Source organism: Chamaea fasciata, unplaced genomic scaffold (assembly GCF_029207755.1).
Source record: "Chamaea fasciata isolate MVZ Bird 193981 ecotype frontalis unplaced genomic scaffold, bChaFas1.0.hap1 SCAF_2, whole genome shotgun sequence".
Taxonomy (NCBI): Eukaryota; Metazoa; Chordata; class Aves; order Passeriformes; family Sylviidae; genus Chamaea; species Chamaea fasciata.
Window position 1 is genome coordinate 30,573,923 of NW_027094087.1, and position 23,623 is coordinate 30,597,545.

The 23,623-nt window shown below is 47.6% G+C and overlaps 3 protein-coding genes across 6 annotated transcripts; 1 reads left to right on the forward strand and 2 right to left on the reverse strand.

The window, feature by feature from the left end:
• Window positions 1-1,775: 1,775 nt before the first annotated feature.
• Window positions 1,776-2,938, forward strand: LOC136285884 (mid1-interacting protein 1-B-like). Of its 2 annotated transcripts, none has more exons than XM_066177398.1 (2): window positions 1,776-2,270; window positions 2,552-2,938. In XM_066177398.1, exon 1 carries the CDS (start codon window positions 1,839-1,841, stop codon window positions 2,250-2,252), a length of 414 nt encoding a protein of 137 aa, XP_066033495.1. In that variant the 5' UTR covers window positions 1,776-1,838; the 3' UTR covers window positions 2,253-2,270; window positions 2,552-2,938. The 2 variants fall into 2 exon arrangements, with proteins under 2 accessions (XP_066033495.1, XP_066033496.1); XM_066177399.1 differs by having other exon boundaries at window positions 2,557-2,938.
• A 2,798-nt stretch (window positions 2,939-5,736) lies between these two features.
• Window positions 5,737-8,299, reverse strand: NDUFC2 (NADH:ubiquinone oxidoreductase subunit C2). Its single transcript, XM_066177400.1, has 3 exons — window positions 8,117-8,299; window positions 7,057-7,203; window positions 5,737-6,227 (listed from the first exon to the last, which is right to left on the reverse strand). The coding sequence occupies exons 1-3, from the start codon at window positions 8,253-8,255 to the stop codon at window positions 6,178-6,180; spliced, it is 336 nt and encodes a 111-aa protein (XP_066033497.1). The 5' UTR covers window positions 8,256-8,299; the 3' UTR covers window positions 5,737-6,177.
• A 2,329-nt stretch (window positions 8,300-10,628) lies between these two features.
• ALG8 (ALG8 alpha-1,3-glucosyltransferase) lies at window positions 10,629-21,808 on the reverse strand. 3 transcript variants are annotated; one of them, XM_066175576.1, is made up of 13 exons: window positions 21,718-21,808; window positions 20,785-20,852; window positions 19,307-19,500; window positions 17,738-17,847; window positions 16,321-16,388; window positions 15,686-15,812; window positions 14,996-15,099; window positions 14,759-14,879; window positions 14,344-14,483; window positions 13,771-13,910; window positions 12,993-13,090; window positions 12,520-12,592; window positions 10,629-11,249 (listed from the first exon to the last, which is right to left on the reverse strand). In XM_066175576.1, the coding sequence occupies exons 3-13, from the start codon at window positions 19,408-19,410 to the stop codon at window positions 11,018-11,020; spliced, it is 1,317 nt and encodes a 438-aa protein (XP_066031673.1). In that variant the 5' UTR covers window positions 19,411-19,500; window positions 20,785-20,852; window positions 21,718-21,808; the 3' UTR covers window positions 10,629-11,017. The 3 variants fall into 3 exon arrangements, with proteins under 3 accessions (XP_066031673.1, XP_066031672.1, XP_066031674.1); XM_066175575.1 differs by having other exon boundaries at window positions 20,785-20,863; XM_066175577.1 differs by having other exon boundaries at window positions 13,771-13,876; window positions 14,344-14,441; window positions 14,755-14,879; window positions 20,785-20,863.
• Window positions 21,809-23,623: the final 1,815 nt, after the last annotated feature.

The following is a 23,623-nucleotide window of genomic DNA, read 5'->3' on the forward strand; positions in this document are numbered from 1 at the left end:
GTGTCCTTACCAGTAACACCCCTCTTCGTTCTTCCCCTGGCTCCATATGCTGAGCACGGTGCCACACGCCTGTCCCCTGGTGCCGCAGAGGGATAAGACAGGAGGATGTGCCAGGGATGATACAGGGATCCTTGGGGACACATGTGGTGGCAGCATCTGCACTCTGAGCTGAAGCTGGGGCTGGGCTCTCCAGGAGGGTAACAGGTCAGGACTAAGCTTGCCCAGACCCGGGGGTCTGTGTCAGCAGAGACCTGAGGATCTCAGTGCAGCTCCCAGGGCCCTGGTGACCCTGAGCAGCCTCCCCGGGGCCCCAAACCGGGGCTGGGCACTCCAGTTCAGCTCAGCCCAAAGCCAGCCATGCTGCACCCCTGTGGTGGCTGCGCCGTGCTCCTGCAGCAGTCCTTGTCCTCCTGCTCCTGCCATCCCTGCTGACACTGGCAGCTCCCCAGATCTCCCCGGTCTCTCCCAGCAGGATGTGGGGGGTGTGGGGGCACATTCCTGGCTAATGGGGTCCCCAGAAGCACAGAGAAGATTTGGCAATTATTCATGTCCCAAGGATGGGGAGCTGGGGAGCAAATGGATCCTGCTGAGCCCATGTCAGCCCCTAACGTGCTGCCATGCTCACCGTGAGCAGCTTCGGAAGCCGTGGGGGGAGCAGGAGGGCGAAGCATCCGTGTGTCCCTCTGTCCCCAGAGCTCTGTGATGCTCCTGTACCTCCAGGAAGCTCTGCAGTGGCCCAGGTGACCTGATGTGGCCAAGCCTCTGTCTGGCACCTGCACGGCCCCAGCAGCACCCACACACCTTGGTGCAGCATTGGGCCCCATGGCAGGACACCAAGAGATGTCAGAACACAAGGAAAGGGACAAGAGGGGTGGCAAGGACAGGTCCGGTGGGAATAGGGTGTGTGGCAGTGCAGACACCAGGCTGGAACACTTGGGGACAGAGGGACAGCTGCCTGCATCAGAGGTCTCAAAAGGAATGAGGTACCCCACAGCCTTGCCCCAAATAGAACCATTTCCCCTGATTGCCACATGTCACAAGGACGTGCAAGTTTGGCTGGTGCCGCGGCTGTGGCTTTTGCCCTCCCAGAGTTGGGAGCATGGCAGGCTTCCCTGGGGGCTGCAATGCTCTGTGCTGCTGCCACAGGAGTTACATCGTGGAGTCAGGTCCCTGTCCCTGTCCACATCCCCGCTGAACTCAGGGAGAGGCTGGGGGAAGAGGATGTTTGTGGGGACCCCAGTCTCTGGATACCAGCAGGCTCCATTGTCCCCAAACAGGCATATTCCAGGGTGTTTCCACAGAGAATTCCATCGGTGCGCAAAAGGGGTTGCTCAATGTCCCTGGAGTGTTCACGTCCTGAGTGCATGGCAGCAAGAACGAGGGGAGGTGACAGTCCCCTGCAGCCTGGCCAAACTGGGGGGCGGGAGCTGGACCCACACCCACAGGGCCCCAGAACTTTAGGTTTTCGGGGATTGAGATGATAAGGGACACGATGGGAGACACCCTGGGCACCTCTCCTCCTCGCTACCCCCCCGTAGTTCCTGGCATGGGGGGGCAGCGGGACCCCCGGCCAGCTCGGGCGAAGGCCCCGGCGAGGCCGGGCCAGGAGGGATTGCACAGAGCCAGGGACACAGCATGGCCCTGGCCCAGCTGGGCTGGAGCCAAGCCTGCCCCCAAGGCCATCCAGCCCAACCCGGGCTGCCGGCGGAGGACAGCAGGGGACAGCAGAGGGGGGACGTGCCCCAGCACTGCATAAAAAGCCCCAGCAGGGACAGGGGAGCAGGCGACACCGTCAGGAGATCGCAGAGCAGCAGTGCCAGAGCCGTAGGAGAAGGGCCATGGAGCAGTACTTCTCGGCCACGCAGAAGATGGAGCAGGAGGTGATGTTCCCCAGCCTGCTCCGAGGGGTGTTCCCGCAGCAGGAGGGGGCGGCCCCGGCCGCCGAGAGCCGCACGGACCTCTACGAGCGCTACCAGCTGCTCAAGGCCATCAAGCCCATGGTGGAGAAAGGCCTGGCCTCTGTGGGTGACCAGAGCCCGAGCGATGCCGACGCCGACACCGACACCGACGTGGACACGTCCTCGGACAGCAACGAGGCCGGGGATGCCCAGCTGGAGAGGCGCCTGTCCCACCACCTGACTGGCCTGCAGGAGGTCCTCACCCACCTCACCAGGGACACCAACGCCCTGACCCGGAGGTACAGCCAGATCCTGGAGCAGATCAACCTCAGCGAGGGGCAGCCCAGCTGGTGACCCTGTCCTGGCCCCCAGGTAAGAGCTGCGGGGATGCAGAGTCCAGGGGCAGCAAGACAGTGGGTGGGCTCCCCGGAGAGGTGCCCAACAGGGCAGGGGTGGGGACCTGCTGGGAAGGGCCTTGAAATGGGGGCTGCCCCCTCAGCTGGGGCTGGATATCCCTCTCCATGCTGGAGGCGGGAACCCATCCCATTGCTCTGTGCAGAGACTGCAGGGCTTCAGAGTCCGTGGGCTCGGGGGTGAGGGACCGTGTGTCCCCCTGGGATGATCCTTGGAGTTAAGGAATGCTGGTGTTGCAGGACAGGTGCTGGTGTCGGGAAGCACAAGACGTCCCCGTCGCTGACCATCGCAGGCTCTTCCCAGTCACGCTCGCGTTCCCCACGCCGTGGCAGCTCACCTGATCTCCTGGCACTGGCACTGACACCGGAGATGGTTGTGACCACTGGAGAACCAGATGGTGCCTTATCCTCATAGGAAGAAGCATCTGGCTGTGCCTGGAAGTCCATTGGAAGAACTGCAGGCTCGCGCCCTCCTCTTTATTTTCAAAGAGCGGCATGAAGCTGGGAGCGTTGTGAGGTGGCCCCGACCTCCAACAGTCCCTTGAGGCTGCCAAGCCCTTTTCCAGCTGGTACCTGGACTCCAAGGGCATTTCCCCCTGTTTTTGCTAATAAAAGAATCCCTTTGAAGCCATTGTCAGTGTGGTGCTTTCACTCCTGGAGCGCCCCAATGAGGCAGGGGCACACTGGCTCCACAGGGAGGGAACTTTCCAGGACTGTGCTGGGGAATTTGAAAGGGACAAAGAATCCCAAAGTCATGGGGTGGTTTGTGTTGGAAGCGACATTCAGAGACCTGAAGATCCCTCAGCATCTTCAGAGACCTCATTCTAGTGCAGTGCCCTGCTCTGTGCTGGGACATCATGCACTAGACCAGGTAGCTCAGAGCTGTGTCTAACCACAGGGCCTGTCAAACTCACTGGGCAGCCTGTTCCTTTGTGTCGCCAGCCTCAGGCTGAAATGTTTCTTGCTTACTTTGACAGCAACACCACAAAAGCTGATACCTGATTTCTGTGTATGCAAAGGTGTGAATCTGCCCCAACGCTCAGCCCAGTCATGCAATAGTGAGGGGGGGTAGAGCTGCAGGTCTCAGCATCTTTGGACAGTAGCCTCCCCTCAAGAGCCCAGCCCCATGTCCAGACATCCCAGCTTTGGGATACACTGGAGATTCCTATCTCTTCTCTCCTGATCAGGCCATTTCTCTCAGCTGCTGAGACCACTCTGGCTTTGGCTTGTTCTGCCCAAGCGTGGGCAGCAGGGACAGGGTGTCCAGCCAGCTGTGGCTGAGTGAGCAGCTGAGGGGACTGGGGGCTCTGGAGGGGGCAGCTGAGGCCAGACCCAGTGGTGCCCCACTTCTGAATGGGTCCTGGTCAGGTTCAAGGGACGACAAGGACAGGTCTGAGGGCTTTGGGACAATCAGAGCTGTGGGAGATGTGACAGCAGGGGGTACTGGGGAAGTCATGGGGTCATTTGGAGACCCATGAGGTGACATTTTCCCCGTCCCGAGCCATGGCTTGGGATGGGCTCCCCAGGAGGATGGTGAGCTGTGGGGCAGGTGTCCCAAACTCCAGCCCTGTGGCCACAGAGACCCAAGGAGCTCATTGCACCAGCACCCAGAAGATCTGCTTTTCTAGGAAAGCAGCTGCCAATCAGCAAGTTCCCGGAATGAGGGCAAACACAATTCCCTCCTGCCAGAGGGAGGTTTTCAGAGCTGATGTGCTCTCTGTGTCCCTCCTCAGCCTGAGCAAAGTTGCAGCCTGGTCTTACCCGGAGGAAATGGAGCATGAGGGGCAAACTGGGAGACACCTGAGCCATTTCCATTGTAGTGGCACCTCTGGCTGGGGCATGATGGAACTCTGCCTTTGGAGCTCTTCTACCTCCACACTGATTGCAGAGACAGGTGTTGAACCATAAGGAAGGGATAGAGCGTCGCTCCCGGTGAGGAGAGTACTACAGAGGGGATCCCTCTGGTGGTTTCCTTGGCTGGAGCTCAAGGGTGGGATCTGTGTCTCCAGGAGAACTGCAGCTGGCTATGCTGGTTTATGCTGGGGTAGCGATGATTTTCTTTTATTTTTCGGTACTGCCACACTGACGAGGGGACTGCAGCACATGGACACTTGGGAGGAGATACTGGTGGGATAACTGATCCCAACTGACTCAAGCAATATTCCAGACCATATGACATCAGTATAGAAAGCGGGGGGAAGAAGGAAGAAGTGAGCCACACTTGGAGTGATGGACTTTGTCTTCCCAGGTCACCATTACCTGCAATGGAGCCCTGCAGTCCTGGGGATTGCTGAACACCCACCTGCCTGTGGGAAGTGGTGAATGAATTCCGTTTTGCTCTGTTTGCATGCACGGCTTTTGCTTTCCCTCTTAAATTGGTTTTATTTCAGCCCACGTCTGTTCTAATTCTTCTTGCCCTTGATTCTCTCTCTGATCCCATTGGTGGGGCAGTGAGTGAGTGGCTGTGTGGGCCTTGGTGGCTGGCTGGGGTCAAACCCCACTGGTGTCACAACAGCAAGGGACACCTGCAGTCACCTGCAGCCATGGCTTTGGGCTTGGGCAGTGCTCAGCAGCTGGAGAGGCTCATGGTGCCCCAGGCAAGTGTCACAGCAGGACACAGGGGGAAGCAGCAGGACACTGCTGCTGTCACAGCAAGACACTGACCACGGCTGTTGAACATGACCAAAGGGAGACGCAGGATGTCCCCAAAGGCCTGTGACCTGGGACAGCTGGAAGGGCTTGCTGACGTCTTGTGGGCCACTTGCATCCCCCCAGGCCCCGTGGGTGTCTCTCTGAGAGCCGCTGTCCCTCCAGCTGGCTCCAAGCCTGGTGTGTCACAGGAACTTACTGCCTGCTGCAATTGCAGGGCATTGCATCACGCTGCCCCAGGGATGCGTCAAGCCCTGACAGTGCCCTGCTGCTGGCCACTGCTGATAAGAGATGTTAGATAATCACAGACAAGGTCTTTGTCCTGGGATAAACCAGCACTGGTCCCAGTGGGATGCTGGTAGACAGGACAGATCAGGCTTCTGTGGCGTGTCAGGGGTTGCTGACTCTGTGCTGCCTTGGACAGGCTCCCAGGGCACTCACACTGTTGCCAGCCACCATGGGGAAAGATCTTCTCCTTACACATTGTTGAAGCAAATCAGGGTGGCAGGACTTGTTATAAATCTGTTTAGGGACATCATATCCATCAGAGAGCAGTGACCTGGCACAGGGCTCAGTGTCAGGAAGACAAGAGATAAAGCACAGTTTTGATCCAGAATGCTCAATGAGTAAGAACCCCCAAATCCCACATCAACACAACCTCCTCGCCTCCAGTGTTTGGATTCAGGAGCCAGCAACCAAGTGAGAAAGCAGAAAGGTTGGTTCCTTATTGTCAGTAAAGAAAATGCAACATAATAACAAAAAACACAGAGATGGAATTAATTAGGGAGAGCATGTATTTTGCTAGCTGTTCATAGTGAATTTCACAGCAAGACTTTGGGTATAGCATCTACAGGGGGTGGCCAAGAACATGTTTAAGGGTCAGGAGAAATGCCACTGAGAAATAAAAAAGAGGAACTTACAGAACTGCTCCCTGGGTTTTATACAATATATGTCATGTGAACAATTTTCCACTCTTGCAATTAAAATAACTGAAAAAACCATTAATCCAAGTTATTATTTTCTTTCAACTATCAGTCATCCACGTATTGACAAGCCATAAAGGAACAGAAGAACAAATAATTAATAACTATTTAGTCAAGCTTTTATTACATGAAAGTGAGTAAAATTTCATTTTTTATGCCATGGACGGTTCAACAGTTGCAGCCACCTTGCCAAAGTTCTCAGGATGGCAGGAATTCATCCTGTCACGTGTCGCCTCAGCGAATTGGGTGGAAATCCTCCAAGAGCTGCCCTATTCTTTTCTTTTCTGCAAGAAGTGGGAAAAGCTAATCAGCATTTGAGAGTGATTTGGAAGATGTTTCATGTTAAATCTTTGATGTTAACAAAGCCACCAAAAATCTGAGTTTTGCTACCCACAGCAAAGCATTAGCTTGCTCTTGTAACTAAATGCACAACATTTTTTTCCCCATATGGCTCTCCACAGGTCCCTGTGGAGGAATCTCAGTAGTAACAGTTTTTCATTTCTACATCCTCCTTCCAACATGGCATGATGCAGACCACAATCCAACAGCCACTCACCCAACTGCATTGTATTAGAAAATGGGCTATTTTCACCCAAATTTGCCATTGCATCATTGGGCTCAGTGACCACATTTTGTAAAAAAACCCCTGTTCTTCACCACTGCTCTAAGCCAACACCACTTCAGGTTTTCTGCCATTCCTTATTTATTCTTTTGTCACCTGTCCTGCTTGTTTTCTGAATATTCATAATGAGATTTCTGAATCTACATGCAACAGACATTTTGCAGGAACAGACAGTACAATTGTGAATTTACAAGAATAAAACCTGTGATTTCTAATTTCCATTATTTCTTTTGCAGTGGTACAAGTTTGGTCTATCCTTATTCGTTTTGTTGGCTCTGCTGCTTTTGTACTAAAATGAACTTCTAGGAGGGAGGAAGAGGCGGTCATCGATGCATATCAAGAGCTCAATAACAATATCTATTTATACATCAGAAAATCCTTTAGACTGCTGCAATTTAGATCGTGGAGGAGCAGGGAAGCCTTAGCCCAGCAACATCTTTACACACAGGTTATGGCAGGCTGAGGTCTCTTAAAATACCAGCGGAGTGTACCTGTTGGTGAGTGGAAGTCCATTGGGTGGTGCCTGATGTACTCGAACAGCTCTCTGTCCACCTTGGCGTGCACGTACTCGGCGCGCTTCACCAGCTGGTAGCCAACAAAGAAGCCCAGGGTAGCGAGCAGGACCTGCCGGTGAACACCTGCAGCAGGAGGAGAGAGGAATTGTCCCCACCTCTCCCAGCTCCCCGGGGGCCTCAGGCAGGGCCCCGCTTTCCCCAGACCCCCCAGACACTTCTCTCTCCCTGTTCCGCCCCTGCCAAGCTCCCTACAGCACCCGCACCTCCTATGGTCCCTGCCAGCCCCCATTTTCTCACGGCTCCTTGCCCTTCCTGCCACCCGCACCTCCCAGGGAATCACCTCGGATCCCCTCCGCCTCCAAGCAATGTCCCTTTCCCAGCCCCTTCCAATCACCTCCAATCCCCCCGTGCCAACGAATCCCTCACTTCAGGGCTCCCAGCCCTTGACTCCCATCCGACAATCACACAGAGAACTCCCTTCCCCTCCAACAGCCCCGAATTCAGGGCTCCCTCTCTTCCCCTCCCCGCTTCATCTATCCTTCAATGACCCCAAGCCTCACATACTCCTCATCTCCCCGTTCCCTTACCTCAGCACTTCCTCTCTTTCTCCAGCCCCTACATCCCTCACGGGCACCCCAAATCCCATACACCCGCTCCTGCAGCCTCCAAACCTCCTCTAGCCCCTCATTCTCGGCTATTTCCCCTTCCGTCCCCTTTATTTATCCTCCAGAGTGACCCCAAATCCCACACCCCCCTTTCCCAGGCCCACACATTCCCTTTACCACCCCGAGCCTCGGATCTCGGGGCTTCCTCCCCATCCCCAGCCCCTGTAACCCTCAAGGTCACCCTGGATCCGCCCGCCCGCCCTCATACCCCCTTCAGCCCTTCATTCCTGGCTGTTTCCCCTTCCCCCTCCTCCATGTATCCCTCAGTGACCCCAAACCCCACACAGCCCTTTCCTCAGCTGCTCACCTCAGCCCTCCCTTCGCACCCCGCTCCGTTCCCCCTCCCCTCAACTCCCCCCGTCCCCCCGCACCGGCTCGGAAGACGGGGCGCTGGTTGAAGGCGTTGTCCGCCAGCGCCGACAGCCACCCCGCAAACCCGAGCCACATCGAGCCCTTGTTGACGAGCGGCGGCGGCGGCAGCGACCGCGACTCGTCGGGCAGGAACGCCATGGCTGCCGCCCGCCGAAGGTGACCGGGGGAGCGGTGCGGCGGCTGCGCCTTCCCCCGCCGGCCCGCGCCGTGCTCCCGCGTTCCGCTGCCTTCCCCGCTTATGGTTACTTTCCCAAAAAACCCACCCCACCACCCCAAAATCCAACTTCTCCCCCCACAAACCACCCTCTGCCCCAGACTCCCAGGCTGAGCGGCCTTAGCCGCCTCGGGGAGGGGATTCCTGCATCCCTAACCCCACTGGGTGAGGCGGCCCCGCTGTTGGGCCAGCGAGGCCGGTCGGGAAGTAAATTAGAGGGTTAATTAAGCACTAAAATCGAACCCAATTAATTTTCAGAGCTCAGATTAAAGACTGAGACGTAACCAATAGTGTTAGTTTTTTCCGTTTTAATTAGTAAGAAATCACATTAAATCATTTGCCACTATAGCCGGATTGACGGAACCGCTTAAGAAACCTGCATTAACAAAACACATCCCAGGTCCTAAAGGCTACTCAGCCTCTTTCCTAAAAATGTAGTATTTATCCCTTGGCCATTGAGAGGAAAGCTAATGTCTTTACAAACAGCTTGCTGGGGGAAGGTATGGGTGTTAAGCCTTTGAAATGGGTACTAATGTCTCCACTGACTTTGGGCCGCAGGTTTGTTGCAGAGCCCAGAGAGCTTGGTTCCTGGAACAGCGAGGGGTCTGCACAAGCCTCAACTTCTGAGCTTTGGGGTAAAATAGTAGGTTCGGGGGGGAATATGTGGTAGGCGGTTCTGGAAGGCTGTACCTTCCCTGTACCTCAGCAATGGGGAAAGGAAGAGGGCATTGCGTGGCCGGGAGTTTAGGATAAAAGGAGGCTATGGCCTCCGAAACCTCGACAGAGAAAAGCCTGCGGGTGTGTATGTGCCCCAGAGGACTCTCTCCCTTTATTCAAATAAAGCTGAAGGACTCCTCTGTCTCCTTTTTGGACATAAAACCTCTGGCGTTTGTAGATTTTCCTGACATCCACACAGGAGGAGGTTGGGCAGTCGCCGCTCCGCAGGGGGAGATGCTTCAGTTGAACCTGGGATCGTACAGTGGTGATGCATGGCCACTTCCAGTCATGCCCTGGGTTTAACTTCACAGAATCACAGAAGGGTTTGGCTTGGAAGGGACCTAAATGGTCATCTACTTCCAACACGCTGCCACAGGCAGGGAGAACTTCCACTAGATCAGGTTGCTCTACCCAACCCAGCTTTGAACACTTCCAGGGATGGCACACCCACAAGCTTTGCTGCACAGCGTCTTCTTGGAGGATTTCACAGCGTGCAAAGGCACAGCTGGAGAAGAGCCAAGAGGGGTGTTTGTAGGGTTTTTTTGCATGATACCATTTCCTACACAGGACAGGACAGTAGACAGATAAACAGAAGCACTGTGGATGCCTCATCCTGAGCAGAGCTTTGAGGCTTGGAGCTGAGATAAAATACAGGTTCAAGAAGCGTCATGGCACCACTGGCAGCCACAGCAGCTAAAAACAACATAGCAAAGACCTTGATGGTGTAAAAAAAGCAGAAACTATGAGAAAGTCATGAAAACCAGAGTGAGAGTGTCTTGAATATAACCCACTGCCAGTGAACTTTAAATATACAAAGTATTTGGTTACAGAAACACCCACAGTGATTAATCTACCTGTTGCCCTAACAAGAGCCACTCTATTTTTTACACCCCAAATATTCAAAGAACTCAAGCGTAATTATCCCCTTGGCTATCCTTGATGAAGGGGGTCTCATTCTTCAGCTAACATGGAAGTAAGTTCAAAAACTACTGTCAAAAATAATAGTAGTAATAATAATAATAAAAAAAATCCATCCCTCTCTCCTCTGTTTTATGTCAGCACTGGAATCCAAAACAGACCTCGACCTCAGAGCAACATCTTCTAGGGACTGTTATGTAGGTATAATTATTTACTGCAGAAATAACTACTATCCTTTGGGCAACATGATTTCACAGAGGCAGAAAACAATCCACCTTTTCCTTAAGTCCAGGAACTGTGAACACTTGTCTTTTGTTAAGAGTTGTAGAATTTTACACAAATTACAAAGACAGCTATGCAGCCACTTCATCTGGTACATTTAATGGTATAAAATACTTCTTTGTGTGAGTAGCATGCCTCAGTTTGGTCATCTGGTCTACAAAAAAAAGAGCAACTAGAAGAATATTAAAACCTATTTGCAAAGCATGTATGAAACAAGGAGATAGACAGGACACGGACAGATTAAAATTTGGTATTTGAGGGTGCAAGGGTTTGACAGAGCACCTCAGGACAAAGTTTCCAGCTACACACTACATCCTTAGTTGTGTGGGTGTCCCTCAAAAACAGGGTTTAGACAGGAGCTGAAATAATGCAAGAAATGCTCAAACCAAAAATAGCAAGTTTTTAATTTACAAATTCCACAGAACACAGTTTCAACGCTCTCCTACACAGCAATCATCCCTTGTAATCTGCCACAGCAACTTCTATTCAAATACAAACCATAATGGGAAAATCAGGCAGGTTTTCCTCAGGACAGAAGTTTGGACCTTGTTAAGCTTCACAGTTTACCCACAGCCCTCCCTGTCACTGTGACAGAGCTTCTGATCAGAGGTATCCTTGTTGGGCAGTACAGGAGTGTTGGAAGAAGAGCTCCCGCATCCTGATGGTACACTTACACTGTGTCCCATCATGGATGGCATTGTGACAACCCCTCACCATGCCAGGAATCCCCTCCAAGGGGTATCCTGGGACTGGTCCCAGCACCGTGGCTTTACTCAGCCTTTTGTCTGACAGAAATTCTCTCCGTCAAGACAGAGACGTAGAGTTTCAGCCAAGCGTACGTGATGCCCAGAGCACAGTACACAGAGGTCAGCAACAGGGGGACAAAAGGGAAGTGCTGTTTCCAGGGGGTCAGGGGAAATATGATTTCACAGAAGATTTCCAAGGGCACTAGTAGGATGAGGTAGATTGTTTCAAGCCAGTTAAGCAGAGGTTTCTCTCTCCTGTCAGAGAAATTAAGAAAGAGGTAGTGTTAAAATATATGTTAACTAAAAATAACTATTCTGCTTTTCAGCTATTCCAGTGCAAAGAGAATCTCCCATTAGATCACAATAATGTTTTAAATAACAAGTTAAAGAGTTTCACCAGGAAAAAAAACACAGTGTGATAACCAAGACTACAGCTCAATGTCCTTATCAAGTTGCAGGATGCCTTTGAAGCCTAAGGAGAAACCTCATCAATGGCTCTGCTTCACCTCACTCTATTTCAGTGACATGAGCACCCCTTCATACAAAGACTTGTTCCACCAAAGTTGTTCTACAACCAAAGGCTGGAAACGTCAGATTTTTTTAACCTCTTCCCCCAAGTTTTCTGTAGGATGGACTTTTCTGTGAGCTGATCTCTCTTGCAAAGGACACTGATGGCAGGAGTTTACTGCAGGTAGTTTAAAGAGAATTTCATGTTTTGGCAAGTTAAGAACAAGGTGCAAAAGCTCCCTCTCTTAACAAAAACTAAGCTCCTATGGAGTATTTTAGCTAGAGCTCTTGGGACAGAATGACTGAATTCTTGAACAAAGAAAATCACCTACAAAAAGCAGGTGCCTGAAGCACTGAATACACGTTTACAGTACTTCATTACAAACCCTTCATTACAGCTTGGGTTTGCCCTGAAAAGTTTGGGAAATAGGGAAGTGGGGATTGCAGGGGTTATAAGGATAAGCACTATCTTTGGCCAAGTGGTAAGAGATCCACAGGCCGTGAAACTACACAGGATGACTTCGGCAATTTTATGTTCTGCCAACCAAGTACTTGCGGTTTTGTTGACAAATTACAGCTTGCAAATGAATGTTATTTACAACCTGTCCCTTCCACCCATTAAAATACTAACTCCTAGTGCAAAAATCCACAGTACAGTAAGATAAACAATCTGCAGACAAATCACTGTAGTAAATGCCAGAATACCGAATTAAATCCTCAGAGGTTACAGCATCACAACTCCATGCTTTAACAGAGCATGAGGCAGGTGGGGATCTACAGCCACAGCCTCCCAGGACTAACTGGGCAGCTGTCACAGTAACCAGGATGTGCTGCAATAATTCTAGTTTAAGCATTGCCTCCTGAGAACAGAGGCAGCAGCATCTTTTGACTAGTAATGCCTTAATATAACTCTTCAGCCTCAGTTTTCTGCGCTGTTTGTCTCTTATGACAATGGCTGTTCCCAACACCAAAAGAAATGTTGTTGTTCCTGGCATTGAGATCGAATTTCTTTAATTACCTGAATAGAGATTTCAACGAAGAGAAGCTATAAACAGTAAACAGCAGCATAAGCAATATTTTAATTGGAAGTTCTGAAAAATAAAGAACATTATGTACTTTTAAATTAATTATAAAAAGCTTTTGCCATATATATTGTAGCATCTTTAAATCTTACTAATCACATTTGCATTATCAGGCTTTATTTTCTCCAGACCTACATGTTTTACTGCTTAGGATATCTAAAAATAAGCATAAATATTTACTAAAGCAAATGCCAAACATTTGCAATACACTTACTTCAATTATCTATAAACATACCGAACACATCAACTATAATTACTATTTGAGACAGCACTTCGAATAAGATTTTAATTTTCCAAGGAAATCACACACAACTGGGAAGTGACTAAAGCAAAAATAACAACCAAATCGAAACTACTGAGCTCTATGTTGCAAACTAGATAAAAATTAATTAATGGAAGAGCATTTTACCTGGTGCCGTGAACAACAATGGAAAAAGTGAGAAATGCCCTGCTGTTGTCAGAATCAAGTAGATGCCAGCATCCTTGGCTCTCTGAATAGACAATAAGCTAAAACCAGCAATAATTTGTTATGCTTTTGTCTTTTAGCAAAGAAACCTAATTTCAGCAGAACACTATGCAATTCAATGAAGAGTGAAGAATGAGTCAAACAGTTTCCCAGTATCCCCGTCCCTGCTAACACTGGACCTGTGATGAAGTCTCCTGCTTCCAAACCATGTGGCCTCAGAGATAAAAACACAGGAGAAAAATCAGCCAGGAAAGCTTCCCTCAGAAAACCATGCCCCCACCCACCGAACAAAACTATCAGCAAGGCCCAGCACAAAACAAGAGTTTAAACATAAATCTCTGAGGAAGGAAAATATAGTTTGTAGCAATACTGGTCAGGCAGCTTATAAACTACAGCTTCCCTTCTACTCTAGGCAGGCATGAAACTCTTCTGGTAGAAACTGTGTATTGTTCTGGTCAAGCACAGTGCAGAAGATCCTTTTCCTCAGCTGCCTCCTGAGCATCTATCCAGCATTTTAAAATATGAACCACAGCACTCATCAAGGTTTGAACGATGCCCAAAATTAATTTACCTTAAGTGCACTACACTGTTACAGCTTAAGGCATTCTATAAAAGAGTTCCTCTTCTGAAATATACTGAAAACAGTGATTCCCTTTGAAGATTCCTCAAGAAGTGGCTGCAGGTTCAGTTTGGCCAAGTATTTTGTACAAAATTCACTTACCTTAAAGGCAGAATAGCAAGGAGTATTGCTTTCTCATGCACGTGCCAGCCAAACATGAAGGAGCTCAATGCACAAAGAACAAGGCACTGCAGAAAGCCTCTGGGCCCTTGAGGTTTAAACCAAAGACAGAAAACAGAGGGCTAGAAACAACAGGCAAAAACAGGACTTCAGTGAAAAGCTTGGCAATCCTGAAGACAAGCCATTGTCCAAAGAGATATGTCAATGTTACTAAACACATTGCACCCAGGTGGTGCTTGTGTGGCACAGGCATTATGTAACACTGGAGGAAATAAATTTATTTGGATGTATGAGTAGAGCCTGAAGAATTTCTTTTGAAGTATCAGGAGGGAAAAGTACACTGAAAGACCACAGCCAACTAACTCTCTGCTATTTGTGTTGCATGCAAAGATTGTCTTCCAATCTAAGCCATTAAACTGATTTTATTAGTCAAAACATATTAGTAACACTGTAATTTTTGCCCTAGAATTAAAATTCACGTGAAGCGCATACTATCAATTAAAACCTCCTAGGGTCAAAACACATCAATTTTCAGAAAATATTAGTTATTCTTACCAAAATAGTTATGAAAGTACAGATTAATGTCGCCAGTGGAGTCACTGAAGGGAGGACAGTGTGCTGAAACTCTTGAACCAGCCCTCCTGTCATGGAGGCTTTAGGGATTGTTTTACCATCAAGCAAATTGCACTTTAACCCTAAAAACAAAACATAAAGAAGCACAAACTGATTAATGCTAATAAAAAAATGAAGCTGAACTGAGTACGACCAAGTCTTTTCTTTTTTTAAAGGATGGCAGAGGGAAGTGACTGATCTCTGACCTACTGCTGATAACTCATGTGCCAGATTATGTGGACAATCATACAATTTATGGCAATCTGAAAACATAATTTACTGCCTACATTTCAAATGGGGAAAATTAAAATCCAGAGAGCTCTATCTAGGCACCCAAAAGCAAGATTAACATACTGACCAAGAATTGTCAGTGCTTTATCCATGGCATTATATAAAGCCCAGAAGTTGGGGGCCCAATAGGCATGGCAGAGACCTCGTTTGAAAGGGAAGAGCCGTGAAATGACTTGAGGCAGCTGACCCTACAGAAAACAAGAACACCAAAGAAACGGCCTCTTTAGGTGAGACATGGTTTATATTTTTATAACAGAATTTTCTAACTGTTCAGGGGAATAACGTGTGAAAAAAGGGTTATTACCAATACTAGGAAGGGTCCCAGTGAAAGAGCAGAAACAAGACAGACAATCAGTCCCAGAAGAGTTAGATGAAGAAAGCTGAAACTTCTCCACTTCAGGGATCCATCTACAAGAAACAAAGGTTAGGGAAACAGCTGCTGTGGGAAGTAGAAAGCAAGACAAAGCATTCCCCACTGCCAAGGAACTGCTAACACCTGTCTAAAAGGGGTACACATTCTTTTATTCAATATATTCAGCTCCTTCAACAGCTGGCATTTCTTTTGCTGACACTGCAGCTCCTGCATTATACAAGCTTTCAGTATTTTCCAAATTTCCCTTCCCTGTTCACGTGAGGAGTATCAGACATTTTTAGTTTCAGTGCTAGAAAACGGGAAGAAACTCAAAGGAGGTCTTTGAAATAACTTCTGATACTGTCTAATCGTTCCATATCCAGAATTATTCTTATGGCTTCCAAGTGCCACCTGCAGCTTGTTCATGTTGATTTTTCTTAACAAAGAACTCTTAAAGAAACAGAAATTGTACAAAACAAATCTATTTCAAAGATCCTTCAAGATCCTAGTAATTCTGCTCTCAAGCAAAATTTTTGTCTGAGGCATTTTGTTCCAATCGTATCTGCAGGTCTTGAGCGCTCCCCTAGTTCCACTGATTAACACAACTCCCCCCAAAAGTCAGATAGGAAAACCCCATCTTACCTGCATTATTTGCAGTGAAGCAGTAGGATCGCAGCAAATAAATGCCATATGCTGGGGCCACATACATGTAGATGTGTTTGAAATGCAGAAGAACAGCAAAAAGAAAAGCACCCTCCAAATACCTTTTCTGGAAGAAAACAAAACAAAAACTAAGCTCTTCTCTTTGTTGTTACTTAACGGTCCTCTGTTGTACTCCTAAGGTGATGGGACATTTATTATAAGTATTAAAAGGAGCTTTTACTTCAAATTACAAATTCAGTATTGTTATGTGTAACAGGTATGCACAAGGAAACTATCCTATCACACAATCACCTCTTCACAGCTTCAGAAGTACATTTTCTAAGGATTGGTGATTTGGAAGAAGATAAAAATGCCAAGAAATGATGCCACATTGCTCAGGGGTAACATTGAATATAGTTTTCTTATGGGGAGCTGCAATGCTGCAGCATCAGCAAGCAATTATGGTGAGTTTCCAGTTTTTCTTTTCCCCACAAACTCAAGAAATAATTAGACATCCAGTTTCACACAGCTCAACATGAAGCTACCACTGCCCACAACATGAGCAGCCCTATGAAGTGAGTTAATGCACCCAAAATACACATGGCAACAAACAGACAAGAGTCACTTGGGTTTACCTGACACAGCCGAGCAACAGAAAGAAGCATCAGCCCAAAAAGGAAGCCATTGTACTGGAAGTGAATATCTGATCCTGAGTCAAGGCATAAAGTAAGCTTTCTTTACTACTGTGTTTTCTGGAGAAGACTCAAAGATATGAGGAATAAACTAAAATTAAAATGGAATTTAAATTAAGAAAGCAACCTTAAATTCACACCACACAGACACAAGTAATTTTTAACCTTACCTGTAAGAACTGTTAGACACAAAATACACTAATACTGGCATATTACCTTGATGAAACACAACAATCTACACAAGCATTGTACAACTTCTGTAACACAAACCAAAAAAGCTTAAATCTCCACTTTAATTTGTAAGTTATTAGTTTCTGCCACACATTGGTTAATGGATGGTGACAGTAGCCCTCATTTTTCTACCACCTGTAAGCAGGCAACACAAACAAGAACTGTGACAGAGAAAATGAAGTCCTTCCTTTAAATGCACACTGTGCCAAGACTGACTTGCAGTAATTTCAGTTTCCAGAGTTATTTTTATATAGGACATGGACTTGTTGGAGGGCATTCAGAGAAAGCCATGAAGATGCTCAGAGGGCTGGAGCACCTCTGCCAAAGAGACAGGCTGAGATAGTTGGGGCTATTTCAGCCTGAAGATGGGAAGATGCTGGGGAGAACTTGTAGCCCCTTTAGAAGGTGCTTCAAGAGCTGGACAGGAACTTTTGACAAGGGTATGGAGTGGCAGGGCAAGGGGGAATGGTTTTAAACTAAAAGAGGGGAGATTTAGATTGGATATTAGGAAGAACTTCTTTATTGTGAGAGTGATGAGGGAATGGCACAAGCTTCCCAGTGTAATTGTGGATGCCGTACCCCTTGAAGAGTCCAAGGTCATGCTGAATGAGCCTTTGAGCAACCTCATCTAATGGAAGGTGTCCCTGCCTGAGGCAGGGGGTTGGAACTAGATGATCTTTAAGGTCCCTTCCCAATCTACTCTATGATAACTTCTTTAGAAAGACTTCCTAATTCCCATACACTGTAACCAATTGAATACAGTCTGAATCTTAAAGCACTTTGAAGATTTTCCTTGCCATGGGACAAACTTGGAACCACATCCAGAACACAGAGCCTCTCTGCTAATACTCCCGTAGGCAGGCAGAGGAGGAACAGCCAGCAGGAACAGGCACATTGCTGCCAGACTGGTTGGTCCTCCTCCACTCCTGGCAAATCAGACCTGACTAACTTCCATCTTGCCAAACAGTAATTCTAATGAAAACAAAGTCATTTAACTAACCCTAGAAACAAACCCAGCAGTGTTACTTGCTATGACAGTAATAATAATATAGGATTGTGCCACACACTAACAGGTTGTTAAAAAACCAAACAAACCACAAACAATCCACAATGGGGTTTGAAAGGATACGATCCACAATTAACAACCCAAAATTCCACAAGAGCAGAACAGCAAGAATAAATGTTGGTTTTTCCAGGATATCCTTAGCAGCTCGTTTTCCATTTACACATCTGCAGCACCTAAACAAGAGCAGAAGAAACAGAAGCTTTAATTCAAACATACAAGCAAAAACATTGTTGGTTTTAAAAGTTAAGAACTGCACTTACTCTGAAGTTAGCCATTTTACCAGGATGCAAAGTAACAATAAAATTCTTGCTAAATTCATCAAAGGCAGATAGTATCATGAACATGAACAAAGTTTAGTAAAAAAAGGATTTTCGATTTCTATAGCTGTGGTGTGTGCTCCACATGCTAAAGCTTACGTTACATAACAGCCTCAGGTTCAAGTCTTCCATACAGTAAGTGTAAAGCTGTCACAGCCTGCTTGCCATCATGAGCAGTGTATTGCTACTTTTGGAGACAACACAGGGAGCTGTATTTAAGGTCCTCAGCTGCACATGAACCTCTCCCTGGCTGCTATTGCCCCCCTACCATATTATTTCTGTTGGTTAAAAATAACTTACTACTTCTCAGTGTGAAGCAATATGGTTCATATGACTTCTGAAAGTAATCTTAAATCACATTAAAAAATTACAGATGACCTGTATTGAAACACTATTAGTGCAACCTCCCTGCCATGAGCAGAACACCTTCCACTAGACTGGGTTGCTCAAATCTCCATCCAAGCTGGCTGTGAATTTTTCCAGGCAGAGGGCATATACCACTTCCCTTGGCAAAATGACCCTGTGCAGACATCAGCCCTGAGCCTTCAGCCTCACATTCATACATCTGTGACTCAAAACAATAAAAGGAGAGGAAGTCACAATGCAAAGCTAGCCTGTTTCAATTAAATGAAGCAAATAAAGGAGCTTAGGCAGTGCTCCAATCAGAGAATTTCCTACCCAGGTTTTGAGCAGAAAGAATAAAATGACAGAAGACTCTTATAGCCAAATCATTAAGGTAGGTAATGCATTTCTCAGAACACCCCCCTACTCTACTCTTTAGGGATAAGGTAAATAATAATTCTTCACAAAGTCAGGCCACACTGAAAGCATCCAATCCTAATTACATCAGACTTGGAATAATCAGTTTATCATCAAAAACACTGGAGCAACTTTGCATATTTGATGATACTGCCATTTTGCAGCAGATTTCCTTTATGCTTCTACTCTAGAAGAACAGAGTAATAAGAAAAATAACAGGAAAAAACAACTGTTCTGAGCACACCAGCTGTCCTGCAACTCCTACAAAATGAGTCCAGTGACAGAAGCAAACCCAAGTATAACACCTGAAACAGCAGCTGGTGTCTGAGTGCCTGCAAATCCATCACATGTAGTGTAATTGTATCTCCAAGAAGAACACGTTATCTTGTGTTTGGCAGCATATTCCAAGATTCTCCTTGAACAGATTCAAGCAACCCTGGCATTTCCCTTCACTTACAAGCTTATTTGTACAAACAGTTATTTGTTGTGACTACAGAACAAGCCCACATAAGAAGGACTATCCAGTGTCCCTAAAATTAGAACATTAACGACTTACTCATGAACTGCATATATGAAGAGGGTATCTGTAAAGATGACAGAAAGCCTTTGGAAGAAGATGGTTGCACGACTGGCGTAATTCAAGTTTTCAACAACCAACATCTGGGGGTCAAAGTACTTGGCAATGTGAGAAAGTGCATATTCAAACCAAGCAAAAAAAGGTGGATAATCCAGGGTCCATTCTGAGGTTGCCTGAAAACAAAATAAGATTAAATAGGTTATAACAAACCATGCTGTTTGCAGTCCTTCAGGTACAGCTCACTGCAGCAAACCAGCAGATGCATTTCCTCTCAGTAACCTCTATGTAACTCAAACCACTCCACAATCAGTAGCCAGCTCTGTGGTGCTTTAAGCTGTTCTCCTGCAGTACTGGTGGAGATGTCACATCTCCTGATTAGCAGGAAAAAATAAAAACCATTTTGTGTATCTGTACCTAACCAGTATATAACTGTTTGCTATCTATAAATCAATTTACAGTAAAAGGGCCAATATGACAAAATCTCAGTAAAATAGTTTGGAGCCAGTATCTGTGTATATTAGAGAGATCACCAACACAACCAGCCTTGCTTCAGCCTCAAAATTAGTTTCACTCACCATGTTAACAAGTCCTAACTCTTATACAACCATATCAAGATCAAATGCCATTATGTGATCTCTTCCCCTGGGGACAGTTGTTATGCCTCACCAGGAATTAACTCCCTGGCTGTGGAAATAGGAGAGGAAGAGGGATGAACACAGCAGGTTGGGATAGGGTATATTTTTCAGTGAGCATGTTCCCAAATGCTTATGCTGTACTGATGAAAGGCATCCTATGTTCTGGCATGAGGTTAATGCTGGCATTATAAAAATGTGTTTGTAAAACAGTCCTTGGATCAGTCTGCAGAATTCTTACCTGCACAAATAATTTACTTCTGATGCTCATGTAGAGTACTAGACACTACAGTATCTATCCCTGTACTCCAGCAGATACCAGGAGACAGATTAAACTCCAATTAGGCAGGCTGTCTATGATAAACCTCAAGGTGATTCATCCAGATAAAAATCAATGCATGCTACTAGCACACCAGCAAAGGCTCAAAACTTTAATACAGTGATTGATTTCATAATGGATAGATGTATATACCCATTAGCATGATCCACTCTTTATTCTGGTAACTGTGTATCACGAATGAGAATAGCACAGACACCTGCAACTTAAGAGTACAATGCAACTTGCTCTTCTGCTGTATAGCTTTTCCAATAACCCATGTGCCTTAACTGCTTTTCCCATTTCGCCTTCAGAAGTACTTGCAGCTTCCCCAACTAATTTTCATTTTTTAGCTAAATGCTACACAGGGCCAGCAAATTATGACCAGCATCTTTTTGTCCCACGACATGACAGTCACCAACCATCACTTCCAGCATTCACAAGGTCTGTCATACCCAATGTGCTTGTAATTTATACACAGCTAAAAAACACCCCAAACATGTCCTTACCTCGTAGTACCACTGAGAGAGGGGCAAATTGTGGGTTATGGCAAGCCAGTTCCTATGGACTTCGAAATCTGTGGAGTAACTACAGAAGGTGCACGTTAAGAGTCACATACATGTGTGTACTTAAAAGGTTAAAATTTCAGAAGGAAGCCTCTCTCAGCTCTAGGACATGACTGCGATCCAGTAACTGAAACAGCAACAAAGATGCTGCTCAAGGACTTTGTGCCACAGATATATCATAGAATGGTCTGCGTTGGGAAAAACCCTAAAGACCATCTCATTCCAGCCACCCTGCCATGGGCAGGGATACCTTCCACTAGAGCAGGTTTCTCAAAGCCTCTAGAACAAACCTGGCCTAGAACAGTTCCAGGGACAGGGTATGCTCAGCTTCTCTGGGCAGCCTGTGCCAGGGTCTCATCAACCTCACAGTAAAGATTTTTCTCCTGACGTCTATTCTAAATCTCCCAGTTTATTTAGTTTAAAACCATTCCTCCTCGTTCTACGACTGACCATGTAAAAAGTCACTAACACAGGTGCTTATAGGGCAAGAACTACTTATAGCTTGGCATTCTCTGACTGAAATTTAACAGCAATTTGTTTGGGTTTTCTTTTTTTTTCCGGTATAAGAACTTTTAAACTACAAAGCATTAATATTTCAGCACTTAACGGCCTTCCCGTACAGCCGGAACGGGCCAGAAGGGTTTCCGAGTAAGAAAGTAAAGCAGTGCCACGCGGCGGGGGCAGCGCCGCCTCGCTTCCCTCACCAACGCGGGAGTCCCACGGACCTCCAGGGCCTCCTCAGGACCGCGGCGCCACGCTGCTCGCGGCCGGCCGGCCGGCCGCCCGCCCTCGGGGGTTCGCGGCAGCCCTGCGCCACCCGCCCCCGTCCCGCCCCGTCCCATCCCGCCCCGTCCGGCGCGCACGGAAGCTCCTTACTAGGCGGGGATGAGGAGGCACTTGAGGAAGGACACGCCGAGCGCCAGCGCGCGGAACCAGCCGCGGCCGCCCGCCGCCATGGCGCACGCCCCCCCGGCCCCGCGCCGGCGCCGCCCCGCGCATGCGCCGCGCCCGCCGCGCGGGTTTGAAGCGCGCGCGCGCCTGGCCCGGCCCGGCCGCCCGCTCGCGGCGTCGGGAGCGAGGGCTGCGCGTGCGCGGGAAGGGCGGGGCTCTGCCAGGGGCGGGAACGGGCACAAGTAGGAGGAGGGGAAATGTAGGCTGGGTGTCAGAAGTTCTTTGGTGTGAAGGTGGTCGGGCACTGGCACAGGAAACAGTTAATGATCAGCCTGCACGAACACACAGCAAGAATCCAATAAGAGAGCACCTGAGGCCAAAAATCACCATTGGATCAAGGGGCGCGAGAAGAATGGGCTGAGGGTATAAAAGCTCAGGGACTTCTTTGTTGAGTGTCCCTCTGTGCAGACACCCAGCTTGAGCTGACCTGCTGCTGTACCAGGCTATCACTATTTACCTCTAGAAATCCAGCACCCGAGACTGCTACAGGGAAGCTCGGGTTGATCCCGGAGGAGGAGGGAGCGTGCCTGGCAGTGAGCGTGGGCGAGCGAGGAGTTGGGTGGTGCTGTGAGGCCACCCAACCTCCCCTGGGCAGAAACTGCTTTGAAGTACGCCAGCTTAGCTCTGCTCCGGGGCGGTGCCATCTCCAACCTGTGTTGCTGGTGTCCCACTCAGCTTCCAGGTACAAAGTGCTCTTTCAGAGGAACAAGCTCAATATTTTTTTTTTTTTTTAATATCTTCTTGCCAGCCTGGAGGGTGGATGCATACAAGGCTAATGCCTTTTTAGCTTCCTTTACAGCAAACCTTCATCTGTCTTCATCTGTCTTAGAATAGTACCTTGTAGGAGCTGCAAAGAATCATGCACTGTACATGTTCAATTTTTGTTTTCCTGTACAGCAGCAATGTATTTGCTCAAACTCAGGAACTGGAGACAAGTCTAACAGCAGCAAAGCATCAGGGTTTAAGAAGGGTTCCCACTGGAAAAAATGAATCCTCTGTTTATAAATGTTTGAAACATAAATGAGCTAATGCGTTTTTAATGGTTTTGATTATTTACAAAGGCTTGTTCATCCAAGTTTTCTACAACTACACTAATTCCTGGGGAGCTTCTTGCAAATCCCAGCCACTGAGAGGTTGAGGTAAGCATTACAAGGAGGCAATGGTTAGAGAAAGTGAAAGCTACAGGTGCAGCAAGCATCACTCACACTTTTTTTTCTCAATAAGTATGTCAGGCAGAGCACCTCCTGCTTCATTCACATTTTATTTACTGCTTTCTAAAATACGTATTAGTAACAGTTCACAGAAAGAGTTACAAGCCGAGGAATGCAATCAGATTTTTAAATGTGATAGCCCTACAGGCCCTCTGTGAAGGTAAGCAATAAATACCATCTTTTCACACTTTTCAAACACTGTTGATTCAAAAGCATGACTTTTAGTGAGCTGGGGCCCAAATTCCACTGGGAAAATCCTGCAATTAGGAGCTGGAATATGAAAATACTGAGGGGAATGCCAAGAGGATGAAGAGAAATTATTAGATATAGCCCTCCCCTATAGCTTTTTTTTTTTTCTTTTTTTTCTTTCCTAAATTCACAGGGAAAACATTCCTTGTGTTATTCCCAAGTAAACCTGTGACTGGGATATTTAGATACAATCAGCCCTTCCTGCTCAGCATATCTGTGCCTGCCTGTACTGATTCACGTATGAGACTGTTACTGGGAGGGCCCCACATTAGAACTGCTTGTACCCTCCATGTTCGTATCCATCAGTGTATGGATGCAGATTGTTTCAAAATACATTGAAATTCTGAGTAGTGGCACCGAGTTCTACAGGA